Here is a 17,289-nt window from a genome sequence, read left to right on the forward strand (position 1 = left end):
CTTTCCGGAGCAGGGGAACTGGCTCCGGGCCTAAGAAGGAGCCGGCCCTGGCCGGCCTCCACTCCTGCTGAGGCTGGCAGGCTGCTCGGACACTGTCTCCTAGCAACCGCTGCCGAGACGGGGCCCACGCGGCCTGGCAGCCTGAGCAGGAGGCGTGAAGAGGCGGTGGTAGTGGAGGCCAGGCTGGGCCGGCTCCTTCTTAGCCCCGGAGCCAGTTCCCCTCCTCCAGAAAGGATGCCCACTTCACCCCTCCTGCTGTGGGCGCCACTGGGCAGGAGTGGCTGCGATGGAGCTCGGCAGTGGCGGCGGCGGTCGCAGCGTCTCTGGCTGGGGGGGCCCATCGTGGCCGCAGCCGCCCAGCGGCACCCACAGCAGGAGGGGTGAAGCGGCTGGGCATCCTCGGGGCTAAGAAGGAGCTGGCCCCATCTGGCGTCCACTGCTGCTGTGGGTGGCAGGCTGGAGAGAGAGAGAGAAAGAGAGAGAGGCTGGAGAGAGAGAGAAAGAGAGATGCTGGAGAGAGAGAAAGAGAGACATGCTGGAGAGAGAGAAAGAGAGAGGCTGGAGAGACAGAGAGAAAGGCTGGAGAAAGAGAGAGAGAGAAAGAGAGAGCCGGCGTCCAGAGAGAGAGGCTGGAGAGAGAGAGAGAGGCTGGAGAGAGAGAGAGAAAGAGAGAGAGGCTGGAGAGAGAGAAAGGCTGGAGAAAGAGAGAGAGAGAAAGAGAGAGCCTGCGTCCAGAGAGAGAGGCTGGAGAGAGAGAGAGAGGCTGGAGAGAGAGAGAGAAAGAGAGAGAGGCTGGAGAGAGAGAGAGAAAGGCTGGAGAGAGAGAGAAAAAGAGAGAGGCTGGAGAGAGAGAGAAAGAGAGAGAGGCTGGAGAGAGAGAGAGAAAGAGAGACTAACTGTCCATAGATGGAAGTAAAGTAGGTACATCAGGCTAGTTCTAATGACTTGGCCATCTAAAATCTGTTTAGAGACGTCCTGTAGGTATTGCCATAAGCCTTTCCCCTCTCCTAGTTCTAGAGTAATGCTTAGAATATTTTTTTAAACCTGCATTTCCATTCATTTCTGTGCTTTGCAGTGTATTGGAGGAAGGCTATAGGTAACTTCTAAACTAGATTATTGTTGGCCACAGACTAAACCTTCAAATGCCAATAAAAATGCAGTATAATATAATAATCTGGGATTAAGATGTTGTGTTGAATACCTGTTGAATGGGGAAGCTGATCTCAAAACTTGGCATTTCTGTAACATCTAAAGCAAGTTGATGGCAATATAGTTGGTGTAAAAAGGTGACTTGCTGTTTTTAAACTTCCTGTAAGTGTATTCATTGGCCTGTTCTGTAAAAGTCTAAATAAAGGTAGCTTTATATAGTATTTTCTGTATTCTGCATTTACTGTTAAATAAAAAGCCCTTTATACCTGTTATTCGCCTACCAAAACCAAATGGTCTGACACAAACTAGAATTTTCACTCCCAGCCATAATCATACATTGAAAAGACACCAGAAATCTCATGTTGTGTTTAATTACCCCTCAAAACATTTTAGTTGACTTCTCATACCTAACAGTGGAGTCATTAATCTATAGTATGTATCCTGAATGAGGCTTGGGAAGGGTTTGTGTGAAGGGGTATAGTTTTAAATGTGCAAAAATATTTTAACACTGATCTCCAATAAGGTGGTTTATTTGTTTTTTACCAGTGCCTTTTGAAAGTGTACAAGTTTCTTTATAGGTAGGGCTGCAAACATATTGGAAATCTTAATTTAATCATAGTTCCTAGGAAGCTGCCATTTGTCCATCTAACTCTTGTCTACAGCAGTGTTCTTCAACCTTGGGTCCCCAGATGTTTGTTTATTTATTAATTGATTTATATCCCGCCCTTCCTCCTAGCAGGAGCCTGCCAGATGTTGTAGGACTACAACTCTCATCATCCCCAGCCAACTTGCTAATGGGTATGGATGATGGGACTTGTAGTCCAACAACATCTGCAGACTCAAGGCTTCAGACCCAACAAGTAGTTGATGGTAGTTTTCCAGTGTTTCAAATAGGTTCTTAGCTGTACTGAGAGATACTGGAAACTGAACCTGGGCCCTTCTGCATTTAAAACATGCTCTTGCTGAGCTTACAGCCCTACTCACCACCCCATCAGATTTTGCATATGGGTAAAAAACTTTCTGAAGCAAGAAGACTCCTTTTTAGGGGAAGCATATGTGTTGGAGTAGGCAGCCAGTCCCTTAATTGTCTCCCTGGGCTCCTGCGGGAGGAAGGGCAGGGTATAAATTAAATAAATAATATTTCATGGTAAGAAAAGGGGAATGTCTCTAAAGACTGCACTTGTCATCTTCAGTTTTTAGGTACTTGCATTAAATCTCTTAATCTGCTCATCTAGTTGGGTCACCTTTTTTAAGAAGTCAAACTGCATAGTCATGTAAAGAGAACAAGGCCAACTTTGTACAGTGGTGCTTATTCCCAGTAAGTGGGTGTAGAGTTGCAGGCTGAAGTATTTTTGCTGCATTAAACTTGAAAATACAATTTATTTTATTTATGTGTATTGTATCCCACTCATCATAGACCTCTAAGCTGCAACCAAATCTTAAAATCCATTAAGAGCAATTAAAACATATCCAGCAATGAGAACAGACAAAACATCAGTAAACGTCACATACTCATAACAGCCTGAGCAAAGAGGTGTGGTTTTTCCTGGTGCTGAAACACCAATGTACTCTTGGATGTGGCTTAATTTCCATTGGACAATGAGCCCCCAGTTGTCTAAGCTGTTTGGATGCACTATTCAAATGTTTTAAATGTACAAAATAGAAAAAGAAATCCAAATAAAACTAAAGGATCAAAATTAGTTTTTAAAATTTGGGGGAATGTTTCACCTAAAAGGTGGCAGAAGGCAGCCCTTCCTAAAGTGGACTTTCCAAAGGCAGGGAACCACCACTACACAAAAAGCTTTCTTCATTTGCTACCTGCTGCACTACAAGCAGCAGAGGGATATGTGAAGAGGGAGGTGGATGGGCAGATGTATCCAAGAGCATCTAACATGTTCTATGTTGGATTTGGAGAGGGGGAAGGGCAGATAGTCTTATCAGCTTCAACTGGTGTGCATCAGACTTGTATGCCCACACCAGTATTAAGCTGGCAAATTCTAGGGTGTCCTTACAACAGACTGTTAAGATAGATTTGTTCTCATACTGGAAAGAGTGAATGCAGAAACACTGAGGTGATATTTTAGCCAGGAACTTTACTCCTCACACTTAGTCACTATGCTACCTTGTTCATCCCCCTCTTCACCCCTTTTCTGTCTTACTTTGGAAGTAGTCCTTACTTCCTTATTCCTCAGGCCCAATTTGCTACAGTAGGTTTTACTTCATCAGGAATGAGTTGCACACTGTTCAGTAGCATCGGAATAACAGTTATAAAGCTGACTGATTGATTCCACATAAATACCAACCACCACCACCCATGAGAGTATGCTGCTGTCCTTAAAATGACCAACAGGGTCCAGTCACAGGCATAGGTAATTTTATATTAAAAGAAATTGTTATGTGCCTTCAAGTCAATTATGACTTATGGCGACCCTATGAATTAGTGACCAACAGCATCTGTTGTGAACCACCCTATTCAGATCTTGTAAGTTCAGGTCTGTGGCTTCCTTTATGGAATCAATCCATCTCTTAGTTTTTCCCAGCATTATTGTCTTTTCTAGTGAATCATGTCTTCTCATGATGTGTCCAAAGTATGATAACCTCAGTTTCATCATTTTAGCTTCTAGTGATAGTTCTGGTTTAATTTGTTCTGACACCCAATTATTTGTCTGTTTTGCCTAGAATGCCCTCCCTTGTCCTTAACATGGCTGCAACCATATCTACTCAGAAGTAAGTCCTATTGAGTTCTATGGGGCTTAGTTCCTTAATAAGCATGTTTACAGTTGCTGCCTTCAGGGGCATCCATCTGTGCTCCCATCTAACATCTCTGCAACACTAGGCTCCTTTCTTCCAATAATGGCCTGGCCTGAGGGCACGTAAACCCTTCTTGCCAGAAGCAAGTAAGCTAGATTAAATGTTCCCTAAAGGCATTGAACTGTGACCTGGCAGACCAGGGTTCGAATCCCCACACAGCCATGAAGCTCACTGGGTGACCTTGGGCCAGTCACTGCCTCTCAGACTCAGAGGAAGGCAATAGTAAACCACCTCTGTCTGAATACTGCTTACCATGAAGACCCTATCTGGGATCAACTTGAAGGCAGTCCATTTCCATTTTGCATCACCATAAGCTTGTGAGAAAGAATGACCTTGTCACTCAGATGGACCGAGGAACACCCTATTTTAGGTAAGATTTCTATTTTAATCTCCAATCAGAGAATTTTTTTTTAATGGTATGCTCCAAGCAACTGTGGTTGATACAATGTATCATGTTTAATGACATCACTAGGGCCCACCCCATGACATCACTAGGGCCCGCCCCATGACATCACTAGGGCCCACCCCGTGACGTCACCAGGGCCCGCCCCGTGACGTCACCAGGGCCCGCCCCCATTTTCTCAGGTTTTTGGATGGTTCCGACCTGGCAACCCTAATATGATTACCATCTGCTAAACTTTCCATTCCTAACTAAATTCAGGAAAATGCCTCTTCTGTCTCAGAGTGAACAAATAGCCTGAAATTAACACTTGGAATGCAAAAGGACCGCTCACTTAAGATACAGCGATTTAGACATTTTCTAGCAAACTGTTATCTCCGCCCTTATTATCATATAACTATGAAAGGCCCAAAGGCTAAAAAGGCTCACTAGGCCCCACCAATATACTAGTATGTAGTATAATAATCATATAATTAAGTACTTCAAACCTCATACATGCCCGGGCCTAGCAAGAAGTCATAAGCCTCATGAAAGGGCTCTGCCATCACATCATGCATCCACCCTATAATAATATAATAAAGAACCAACCTGTTTATATCATCAGGGGGGGCTAAGCTGGATAACCTGCGGGGGTGGGCAATCCTTCCCTATGTCTGGGCCTAGCAAGAAGTCATAAGCCTCACAAAAGGGCTCTGCCATCACATCATGCATCCACCCTGTAATAATATAATAAAGAACCAACCTGTGTATATCATCAGGGGGGGCTAAGCTGAACCTGTTGGGGGGAGAGTGCTCAGAGGGAACTTAAACTAGAAGGATGAGACACAATTTCTTTTGTTCGTCCCTTTTATTCTGATTTATTTTTAATTTCCCTTTATGTGCATGAGTCTGTCTTTAACCAGTGTATTAGCATGACTATATTTAATTTTGTTTGTATATCCAGTATAGTCTCATTTATTTTTAAACTTCCTGTGTCTTTCTTTGAACCAGCAGCAGCACTAACGCCGCGCTGCTCAATAAAAAGTCTCAATCAACCCCTCCACAACTGCTAGGTGGGGGGGTACCGGACGTGCCGCTGCTAGGCCCCACTATGAGGCCCACTGGTCAGGCCCCTTTACAAGGCCTGCCCCAGTCGCAGCCATGTCACAATGCTACCACCCACAGCTGTGGGGGCTCCCAAAACCCCCTCTGGGGGTAACCAATTAGGCCTAATAGGCCCAACCAACACCGACTGTCCTGCAGCTTTCTCTGCTATGTCCATCATCGTCCTCTCATCGCTCGTTGAAAGAGGAGGTAGGAGGTGCGGCCTGGCCTTAAATAGGCCCATGGCCCCTCCCCTCCCTGCCGCACATCAAGCACACATAACGCTGCGACACACGACGTTGCCCTTAACGAAGATGGCCGCGGCAGCATCGCTCCCTCCTCGCAACTATGCCCCGCTTATCCATGCTGCGCAGGTAAGTGGGGCTTCATTTACTTTAGTTCAATCAGTTCAGTTATGGACTGAACAAAATCCTCAAGCATCCTTTCTTCAACCTCCCACTTGCAAGATCAGACCTTGGGTTTGCAGACAGTGTGTCCCATGGTATCCCCATGATGATGATGATGATGATTTTGTGAATCATATTTCACACAAGTCTCAAGGCGATTACATAAAAACAATGAAGAACAGTTTTAAAAGCAGGCAAGAAATGACAGGTAAAGGCTTAAAAATGATGCAGAATAAACACCAAAGGCAAACTAAACAGCTTTTTGGAACAAAAATATATTCAGTTGTTTCCAAAAAGTACAAATAGTGGGCTTCTTTGGTATCTCAACAGGGATTCTGTTCTACAGAACAGGGAAGCCACACTGAAGGCCCTGCTCTGAGTTACTCTGGATAACTCTGAGATCCTGAGATATTTTAGAGAGGAAGGAGAAAACTCTGAAGAGTACAGTGACCTGCTGGGTACATAAGGAATAGAGATGGCAAGTTCTGTCAATTTCCATTCTCTCAGTTTCTCTTTTTTCCAATCTCAAATTTAGTTGTCCACGTTTCTGTAGCAAGTTGTTTTTTTTTTTTTAAAAAATCCTCATGAAAATTCTCCAGTGTTTTAGTGCGAATTTCTCCTAATAGACATTTTTGCAGACACCTTTGACTAACATACAGTTTTGCAAGACAGTTCTCATCATATTGTTGTGCACCACTCCAGTCTCTCAGCGGTGTGAGATTTCCAGGGGTTCCTGCCTTTACCCAGGTTTAGGTTTCCTTGGAAAGAAGGCTAGCCAGAGACTGTGGTGTCTTTATGAAATTGGGGCAGAGTGGTAAGCGGCGGTAACGCAGCCGAAGCTCTGCTCACGGCTGGAGTTCGATTCCAATGGAAGGAGGAAGTCGAATCTCCAGTAAAAGGGGTCAAGGTCCACTCAGCCTTCCATCCATCCGTGGTCGGTAAAATGAGTACCCGGCATATGCTGGGGGGTAAAGAAAGGCCGGGGAAGGAACTGGCAATCCCACCCCATATATACGGTCTGCCTAGTAAACGTTGCAAGACATCACCCTAAGAGTTGGAAACAACTCGCACTATAAGTGTGGGGACACCTTTACCTTTTATTTACACACATTCCAGCCTGAGCTTAACATGGAGGGGTTCAAAGCATTAGCAGGCCAATAGATCTTGCTTTTCCATCAGGCTTGAAGGAGGCATCTTGAAGCCATTGTGCATGGAGGAGGCCCCTCTGCAAGTCTCCCCAGTTCCCAGCTTCTCCTCAGGCTAGTTAAAAACACAAGCCTCTCTTAGGCCCCAAGGGGGGGGGGCTTTCCTGAAAAGTTTCAATAACAATAGGATCTCCTTGGCTCAGTTGCCAGTTAATGGCAGACAGACCCATTAGCCCACCTGGCCACACTATTAGATTAACAAAGGAGACTCATCTGACCAGCGGAGCAGGTTTCTCAGCTGCAGAGCCCACCTCCAGGTGCAGGGTTCCAAATCAGAGGCTGGGTCCTCATAGCAATCGTCTATCTCAGCCCTCAAACCCATAACAATATAATGCATTTTTGCATGTTATTTTCACTCAAGTTTCAACACACACCCCCGTAAGGTGCCTTCTGGTCAACTCCCACCAGCACTGTGCCACTTTCTGTCTCCCCTACCCCTACTTACTGTCCTGGTAAGAAAAGTGGGACAGAAAGAGTCCCTTTTTCTTTCTGATACTGGGGAAAAAAAGGATCCACCCCTTGCCATTTACCATCCTGGTAAGAAGGCAGGCAGAGAATGGGCCCCCGCTCCTTACCAGGCAAGGGGAGATGAGACCCTTTTCTTTTTCTAATTTTTAAAAAGTTTCTTATAGAGATAGTCCAGTGCACCCAACAATCTCTATAAAAAGTCTGAGAGAGGATAAAAAAGGGGAAGATTCCTGTAACCACTGCCTGCCTGCTTCTGTGGGGGCTGCAATTTATATCAAACATATTAGGTGGTTGAGAGTTGTTTTGCGCTTTTCTAACCTTTAAAAGAAAGAGCTCACATTGCTGTGAGTGGCGCAAGCCCCTCTATGCTCATCCATTTCATTCACACTTCCTAGAAAAACTGGAGTGTGAGGTTGCTGCAGAGCCACTCTAGGAAGTGCAGCTTTTCACTTCCCTATTTCCACACTTCCTGGAGCAGCTCCAGAGCAATATAACACCTCGTTGCATCATTGGGAAGCCACTCCAGGAAGTGCGGCAAGAGGGAAGCAGCCAGCCATATGTCCAAACACAGCACCATATTGTGGGGCATATCTATAAAGCCCTTCTAGGAAGTACAGGCAGAGGAAGCAGGCATAGAGGGTCCCATGCTACTATGTGTGGTGCAAGTCCATTCTTTTAAAGGTTACAAAAAGAGCAAAACAACCCTTGTCCACCTCATATATATATAAGGCAGGGGTAACCAAAGTGGTGCCCTCCAGATATTGTTGGATGACAGCTCCCATCATCTCTGTCCATTGGCCACCCCTGATTTAAGGCAAGCATCTGCCCCTGTTCCTTCCCTTCTCCCTTCTCCAAAGGACCAAGTCCCCTCAGCCCATGGGGGGGGCTGGGCAACATGGGGTCATTGGTCTGTGCCCGGTAGTCTGGCCCTATTGGTGCCTTGTATACCCAAGATTCTGGGTGCAAATTCAGGGGTTTGAATTGAACTCTCCATAACATATTCCTCACACTGTCCAGTGTTTGTGAGTCCTGTAATATAAATATTTTACGTAACAAGGTGCTAGCTTGCACAAACACCCTAACTGCAGTTCATTAGGCTTTATACTGAATGTCTTGCAAATTTCCTGAAATGTAGGCACAGAATTCTGCCATAAAAAGACTCAGGATTATGCCCTATGACAGGGTGTGCAGCTATTACAGTAATGTAGCAGCAGACACTTGTATTGTGAACAGTCCATGTGTAAATGTATTTGAAGATGTGTAGGAAGCCAATTGATGGTTGACATCTGAGGAAAAATGAGCATTAAAAACCCTACCAAATGCTTCTATTAAAAAAACCCAGAAAAATGCACACAGTCCAACAATGAACCAGCCAAAGCTATTTTTCTCATTCTTGTACCTTGAAACTGAAACAAAATTAGCAGCCCCCTTTCTTTTCACTTGAGGGTGGGGTGGGGGAAACAGTTCAGCTCTCCTCAACCACATGCCACTTTAGATCTCTGCCATTTGCTTTATATGTGAATGGAGAAAATGTTTGAATAAACCAACATGGCTGCTCCTGTGATGTCTACCTTAGCCTTTCAGCAGCCATAACACCCTTATTTGCTAGGTGCGGCTGCCATATTTCCAGACAGGGGTTTTAAAGACATGAATGGAAAACCAGTGGTTTCCTAACAAGCTTCTATAAATGTCCAGGTGTCCTTTAGTGTCTGAGAACTATGTCCAAAACACATAAGCTGAATAACAGCTCTTTTAAAGTACAGACGCTTTTATCTTGTTAAAAAACCCATCTGCATTATGTTCGGCGTCAATGTGATTGACTGGCTGTGGATTTTTGCCTCCAGCTTTTGTGCAATTTAGGATGGCACTGCTGCTATAAATGTTTGCTTTCTTTTTTATTGTATTTGTGTTGTTTTGTTGTGTACACCACCTTGAGGCCCTACCCCTTTTTTGAAGCAGGAATGTGTCCTATAAATGTTATGATATATAAGTGCACAAACACTCTGGGGCAGGGTCTTCCAGCTTAATTACTTTGTGCTCTTCAATCTGAAAAGAAAGTTGACACGAGCTCCCTCTGCTGTTTTGAGAGCACCCTGTGCTGAGCAAAAAATGGCAAGGTCAATACTTTTGACAGGGGACTGTTTTTGTATATCAATCTTGGAGAAGATCAGGCTTAAATTTCTGAGAGGAGTTTATGTTCACCTGTAAACTATATGCCAACAGGAAACCTGTGTTGTTGCCTTTTAACTGAATGTCTATTCTTTATATTCCGTAATACCCTCAGTGCAATACCTTTACAACGGTGGCCAGGACATTTTATAATTATGGCTACGACATGAAGATCTCTCAGGTATAAATCAATAGTAGATTTGTACCACCCAGCCTGAGATTATATTTTGACTGTGCACACACCATAATTTAAAGCACATTATTTCCCCCAAAGAATCCTGTTAACTGTAGCTTGTTATGGGCGATTGTAACTCTGTGAGGGGTCAACTACAGTTTCCAGGATTCTTTCCGGGAAAATAATCCACTTTAAATATATGGTGTGTATGCAGGCTTAAGCTGTTTATGTGGCGTTTATCCTTTGTCTCCATTTCTCATTGTGGTCACTGTTCAGGTTGCTTGAACAGCAAGAAGCTTCCTCAGCCTTGCTCCAAATGTCAGATAAATTTGTTTCCCTCATTGCTTCGCGTTAGCTAAATACTTGATGTAGCAATTCTATTAAGAATAAGGCTTCTGCTTGGGAAAAATAAGACTTGGTCTTCGGGGGGGGGGTGTTCTTCACACTCTTCCTCTATGGTCATAGAGTCTAGAGTGTCTCAAATTCTGGGTGTGCAGCAGGCCAGCTGTCATAAACCTAACAGCGTTGGGGCTTGCTTCCCTTCTAAAGGAATACAATTCCAGAGAACCGGAAAGCACATGCTTGAGCCACAGTATGCTTCACTGCAAGCGTGTGCGGAACCATCAACAGATCTTTATCCACAGTTTTGTCTGGGGTGACATGTATCACAGATGTCATAGGAAGCTGCCTTATACTGAGTCAGACCATTGGTCTATCTAGCTCATTATTGTCTACACTGACTGGCAGTGGCTCTCCAGAGTTTCCAGCAGAGGTCACTCCCAGCCCTACCTAGAGATACCAAAGACTGAACCTGGAACCTTCTGCTCTACCACTCAGCCACACAGCCAATCCCCTAAATGTAGAGAGCTTCAGCACATTGCCTCCTATGCACCAGTGATTTGTCTCTCCCTCCTTCAGCCTAGGCTCTGTGAGTCAAGAGTGCCATCTAGGTTGCAGTACTGGCCTGAGTGCTGCCAGCTGAACTCACAGCCTGAAGATGGTCAGCTGACCTCACAAGTGATGGAGATGCATAAGCCATAAAGCTTTTGCTTCTAAGCCAACTCATCCATCTGAGCAACTTGTTACCTGGCCTACTTGATCTGGTATCTGTCTTCCAGCCTGTCCATAATCATGTCTTCTGCCTCTGGCCTGTTTGACTAACACTTACCATTACTGCAACCAGCTGCCAAGCTAAGCTCCAGGAGTGACCCAAAGTAAATTTTGTCAAGATTAGCTCTAAGGAAATACAGAACAGATCACCCTTCCCCAACCTGGTGTCCTTCAAATGCTTTGCACTACAACTTCAATCCCAGGTAGTCCAAAACATCTGGAGGGCACCAGGTTGGGGAAGGCTGGAATAGACCAACAAAACCAGTACATTGCTTTCTGCTATAGCACTTGCAGTAAATGTATTTTATTTATTAAGATGTCACTATGCTGCCTTTCACAGCACTCTGCAACTACGATTTGGGTGTTGGAAGTCTGCATGCCAAAGGGGAGTCCCCCAAGGTGGCTAGGCTGTCACTGACCTGCACTCGACTACCTGTCCTCCTTCCTTGTAAACTTATACCTTTTAAGAAGCTGACCACTCCTTCCAAACTCTCCTCCCTGTTTCTTCTCTGACCATCAAAGGGAGAGGAGACATCTTGCCTCTCTCTCTCCCTCCTGTATGGGGGGAATGACCAAACCTAGTCTTTTTCACCTCCAACTAGATAGTTCATTAGAACTAGCTACCTTTCCTATCAACTATATATTTCTATAGATAAAGTTGCTTTTCTTATTTTTAACCAAGTCTGAAGTCTCAGTGATTTTATAGAATGGTAAACGCCCACTCCTTTACAGGTAAACACACATTCAGTTCTGTTGCTGCTACTGTACCACAGCTAACCTCTGCCATATCCAATATATAGATTTATTATTTATTTTATTTATTTATTACATTTATACACCACCTTTCTTTTCATGATAGAAACCCAAGGCGGCTTACATATGGTTTCCAGATGGTCTCCCATCCAGGCACTGACCAGCCCTGACCCTGCTTAGCAGGGAGCTGGCCTTATGTGCCTTCAGACCATAGCCTGGGATATAATGAAAACTCACAGCATAGTTAATGTCAGTGACCAACCTAATAGAAATGAAGCGCCTGCAAAAACCTGGGAGCATAAGTATGTCTTTAATCAGCACCAAAGGCCCATTAGTATTGGCATTTAAGCTCAGGGGAAAGTGATTCCATACAGAGTTATCCACCACAGAGAAGGGCTTCCTTCTGGTTGCTGCAAAGCAATTCTTCATTGATCACTGTACAACCAAGAGGACCTCATCAGCCAATTGTAGTGATCAAATAGGACAGTAAAGGAGAAACCATTCTTTCAGCTGAAAATAAAGCATTTTATTTTAAAAAAAGATAAAATTGAAAAATTGTTGCTGTATTTGATGACAGGTCAAGTGAGGCTTTACTTCCCCTATTCAATTTCAGTGAGATTTCAGCAAGTGAAGTCCCTGGTGGATTATGCCCCAAGTTTTTTTAAAAAAAAATTCTTCAGAAATCTAGCTCTCTCTATCTCATATGTATGGAGCAGGGAACAGAAATGAAATATTTCTGCTGCTGAAGCCTGATTAATTTAAGAATTGGTTGAACACAACTCAATCAATGAAATAAATCTCATGTATTATATTCTGTGGTCTGACCATTATGGTTCTAGGAGAATGTGTGTGTTGACACTGTATTTCTTAAAGTCATATTAATATTGCAGTGCTGCACAAGGTGATCAGGGTAACTTTGCAGCCCAGTGCCACTCATGAAAGATACTGTTCAGTCAGTCTTGTGGGAAATCAGGAGCTAAGCTTGTTTGGAGAACCTCACAGTTTCCTGGTTTTGTGGTATAAAGAAAGTTTATTGAAATCAGCTTTCCTGAAGTCCAGGGGCACATATGGCTACTCTCAGCTTTTGCTTCTGTTAAAATCAAGAATTCAAGTATGTTGTGGTCACTTTCCCCCAGAGTTCCCATAACTGCCACTTCATCCACCAAATCATCTCTATTGGTTAGAATTCATAATACTTGCTTCCAATTAAAGCCAAGAGCAAATGTCATATACTTGACAAAATTCATGTAAGATCATAATATGACTCCTGCTGGATCAAACCAAAGGCCCATCTAGTTCAGCATTCTGTTCCCCCAGTGGCCAGCCAGATGCCTCTGGCAAGCCCACAAGCAGGACATAAGTGCAATAGACCTCTCCTGCTCACATCCCCCAGTAACTCATACTCTGAGCCATGTTGTTGTTGTTATGTGCCTTCAAGTCGATTACAACTTATGGCAACCCTATGAATCAGTGACCTCCAAGAGCATCTGTCATGAATCACCCCATTCAGATCTTGTAAGTTCAGGTCTGTGGCTTCCTTTATGGAATTCTTTGGTCTTCCTCTTTTTTTACTCCCTTTTGTTTTTCCCAGCATTATTGTCTTTTCTAGTGAATCAGGTCTTCTCATGATGTGTCCAAAGTATGATAACCTCAGTTTCATCATTCTGCTTCTAGTGACAGTTCTGGTTTAATTTCTTCTAACACCCAATTATTTGTCTTTTTTGCAGCCCATGCTATGCGCAGAGCTCTCCTCCAACACCACATTTCAAAGGAGTTGATTTTTCTCTTATCCACTTTTTTCACTGTCCAACTTTCACATCCATACATAGAGATCGGAAATACCATGGTCTGAATGATCCTGACTTTGGTGTTCATTGATACATCTTTGCATTTGAGGACCTTTTCTAGTTCTCTCATAGCCGCCCTCCCCAGTCCTAGCCTTCTTCTGATTTCTTGACTATTGTCTCCATTTTGGTTAATGACTGTGTTGAGGTATTGATTGTCCTTGACAAGTTCAATGTCCTCATTGTCAACTTTAAAGTTACATAAATCTTCTGTTGTCCTTACTTTAGTCTTTTTGACATTCAGCTGTAGTCCTGCTTTTGTGCTTTCCTCTTGAACTTTCATCAGCATTCGTTTCAAATCATTACTGGTTTCTGCTAATAGTATGATACCTTCTGCATATCTTAAATTATTGATATTTCTCCCTCCAGTATTCACACCTCCTTCATCTTGGTCCAATCCTGCTTTCCGTATGATATGTTCTGCGTACAGATTAAACAAATAGGGTGATAAAATACACCCCTGTCTCACACCCTTTTCTATTGGGAACCAATTGGTTTCTCCACATTCTCTCCTTACAGTAGCCTTTTGTCCAGAGTATAGGTTGCACATCAGGACAATCAGATGCTGTGGTACCCCCATTTCTTTTAAAGCATTCCATAGTTTTTCATGATCTACACAGTCAAAGGCTTTGCTGTCATCTATAAAGCACAGGGTGATTTTCTTCTGAAATTCCTTGCTCCATTCCATTATCCAACGTATGTTTACGATATGATCTCTGGTGCGATATGATCTCTGGTGCCTCCTCCCTTTCTAAATCCATCTACTCACCACTGATAACCTTATCCTCCATGGATTTGTCTCATAACATATTAAAGTTGTCCAAGTCTCAAATTAAGAGCTCTCTGCCCATCACATGGAGGACTATTTTAACTGGTTCCTAATGGCAACTGAGGGCAAGCCATTCATATGCAGCAACTCACATGGATTGGCTTCCATCTGCACCCGCCACATCACTGTGAATCTTTTATTGGAGAAAAGAACTCTCTGCATCTAGGTTTAACAAGTCTTTGTATGCAGTTGGTTTGTTATATGGAGACAATGGCCAAGAGGAGCCAGCTAGGGTGACCCCACATGGTGATTTTTGATGTGCAATGGCTGTAATTCTTGAGTGCCCAAGTTAAAAAAGAGGGGCCTGCATGGGTTCTTCTGGAAGAGTCTGCAAATCATAACAGAGAAGCAAATTTGTTCCACAAGTGCTTATAAGTATCATCTGGTGTTCTGGAACAAATTATTGGCTCCACTAACAAAACCCAATAAGTTTGAGCCTGAGATGTTAAGCTTACTGTCTGTCCTCAGGGGTTTTCCTAAGTGACTGCAAGGAAAGTGTTTTTGTAGTAGGCTCATTATTATCCAGCGTTTCTATTGTTTCTGTTTTTAGGCTAAGTCAGAGATGGGTGGGCAGGGAGGGATTGGTGTATACAGCAGTCTACCCTATTTGTTTGTTCATTTATTCATTTATATAGTGCCATCAGTGTGCAGAGTACAAGAGGACAGGTCCCTGCACTGAGGAGCTTGCAATCTGAAAATTGACACAAGGGAAGGGGAATAAGGCCTACTGAGTTCAATGGGGCTTAACCTCAGGTAAGTGGGCAGAAGAATGCAGCCTTCATGTTCATATGTAGCATGTACACTAGCACCAAAGGCATCCCTTGGCATGTTCTCTGGAGAGAGATGAACCCTGAAGAATGATGACAATAACCACTCTAGCACGCATTCACACACAAACATGCCATCCCTCAAAGTCAGAAATAGGGATATTGCAACATGAACTGTTTTTGTTCACGGTTCCCGCCACTCCCTTCTTTCCCACCCACACCATTTTCTGCCCCTCCCAGCATTCCATGCTCAGTGAGAGCCACAGGGAAGGGCCACAGCTCAGTGACAGAGCATCCGCTTTGTATGCAGAAAGTCTCAGGTTCAATCCTGAGAATGTCTTGGGAATGTCTTGGGAATGTCTGAAAGCCTGGAGAGCTGCTGCCAGTCAGTGTAAACAATACTGAGCTTGCTGGACCAATAGTCTGACTCAGTATATGGCAAACCTATGTTTCTTAGATTCCTATGCTATGTCCTAATTTGGGCTATTTTGGGGGTTTCCACCTCCATTTAGGGGTTCTCAGGGGGTGGTGTGGTGCTCAATCCCAAGTTTATCAGTCTGGGAATTTCAATGGGCAAGTCTGTCCTTCACGACATTTAAAAATAGCTGCTCTATGTGCTCTAGAAACTGTTCAGTCCAGACAATAAGATGGTTCTCCTTATCCTTTTTATATCTGTGTGTCTTTCTCCACCCTCCTTTACCAGCTACTGTATTCTATTCTCCATTTCACCAGGTTTTCCATTCCCCCCCTCTTTACAGTCAGTCAGCATTCCATGAGTTCATTAGGTTGTTTTTTTAAGATTATGAATTAGGGTTCCCCCCCAATTCATTGTACTTCTGCAAACCTCAGGGCTTCTCTGAGTTGGCTAATATTTCCCTCTCATGCATGAGTGGTGTGGTTTTGGCTACATAAACATGAACACTCAAATGACTTGAGATGAGTATTAGAACAGAGATGACAAGGGCCAGTCATCTCTATATTACCTGGAACAGGTACCAGGAAATAGGAGTTGTCATTGGTAACAGGGGCACATGGAGTGTATGGTTCAAAGTGCTTCACATTCAAAGTTGGTTGTCTTTACAACAGTGTAAGGCAGATCTGTATTAGATGGAAGGCTGAGGTGAGAGAGTGGCTCGCTTAAGACTATTTACAACTCCAGTTTTATGTATCTTTTTTCAGAAGTATGGCCCACTGTGTTCAGTTGGGCTTACTTCCAAATATCTTGTGGATACTGGATTGCAGCCCCTCCGAGTTCATGGTGGATATAGGGATGTAAGAAGGCATTATTTTCCATTCCAGCCTGTATTTGTTGCATGCTGCCCTGTTTCCAATCTGTCTTCTGCCAAAAACGTTTTTCGTCCTGCTGTCCACTGTAGTAAAATTGCATAACTTACATAATTAATTAATTATGTTAATTACTTAATTTACATTGTCATTACATTATTCCATCCCATTCATTTCAGTGCAAAGGAAACACAGTGGAAATGGTGGTGGTGGTGGGCATAGTCAATTATGTATCATTTGCAGACCAAAAGTGACATCAGGAAATATGGATCTTATTCACTGGATTGATTTCTGTTCCAGACACGGGATGAACAAGTGAACATCAGCAATTTCTGTTCCTGTTTCCATTTTTGTTGGACTTCTCTGATATCCCTATGTAGAGGTGAGGCTTGATTTCCTGATTTGTAGCTCAGTTTCTTAGGTACACCAGCTGTCAACTAGAGCACATACACAGAGAAAGTGGCAAAATGGGCTTGGGGCTTGGGAAAAAATATGTTATTGTCCAGAGTTGTTAGCCGCAATAGCTGTGCTCCACCTCCACTGTTGGAGGTATACGGAGGCTGATGTTGATTCAACAAGTGGCAGGATACTGACATTTTATCGACTTCAGATGCGTGCTTTGACTCGTCCTTGGACTTTCCTGTATCTGCTTTTGTTATCTGGCTTCTCTGTTACTTGTTAACACTCCCTTTTGCTTTCTCAAGGACTTCCTATATCATCCTAAATATATGCAGTTATCTACCAACAAAACCTTGGGGCTGACTCACTGTACAACCTGCAAGAACATTTGTGCATGTGTAAAGTAAACAGGATGGTGGAGCTACTTGATGATTTC

At 43.7% G+C, this 17,289-nt stretch overlaps 1 protein-coding gene across 2 annotated transcripts in view; it reads left to right on the forward strand.

Annotated features, from left to right (window-relative positions):
- LOC133385382 (lymphotactin-like) overlaps positions 1-17,289 on the forward strand; it is a 104,718-nt gene that overhangs the window by 45,629 nt on the left and 41,800 nt on the right. For both annotated transcript variants that reach the window (XM_061628277.1, XM_061628278.1), the window contains one exon: positions 16,755-16,836. In XM_061628277.1, coding sequence (XP_061484261.1) covers positions 16,755-16,836 — 82 coding nt within the window. The remainder of the gene's footprint in view (positions 1-16,754; positions 16,837-17,289) is intronic.

Source organism: Rhineura floridana, chromosome 5, assembly GCF_030035675.1.
Source record: "Rhineura floridana isolate rRhiFlo1 chromosome 5, rRhiFlo1.hap2, whole genome shotgun sequence".
Classification (NCBI taxonomy): domain Eukaryota; kingdom Metazoa; phylum Chordata; class Lepidosauria; order Squamata; family Rhineuridae; genus Rhineura; species Rhineura floridana.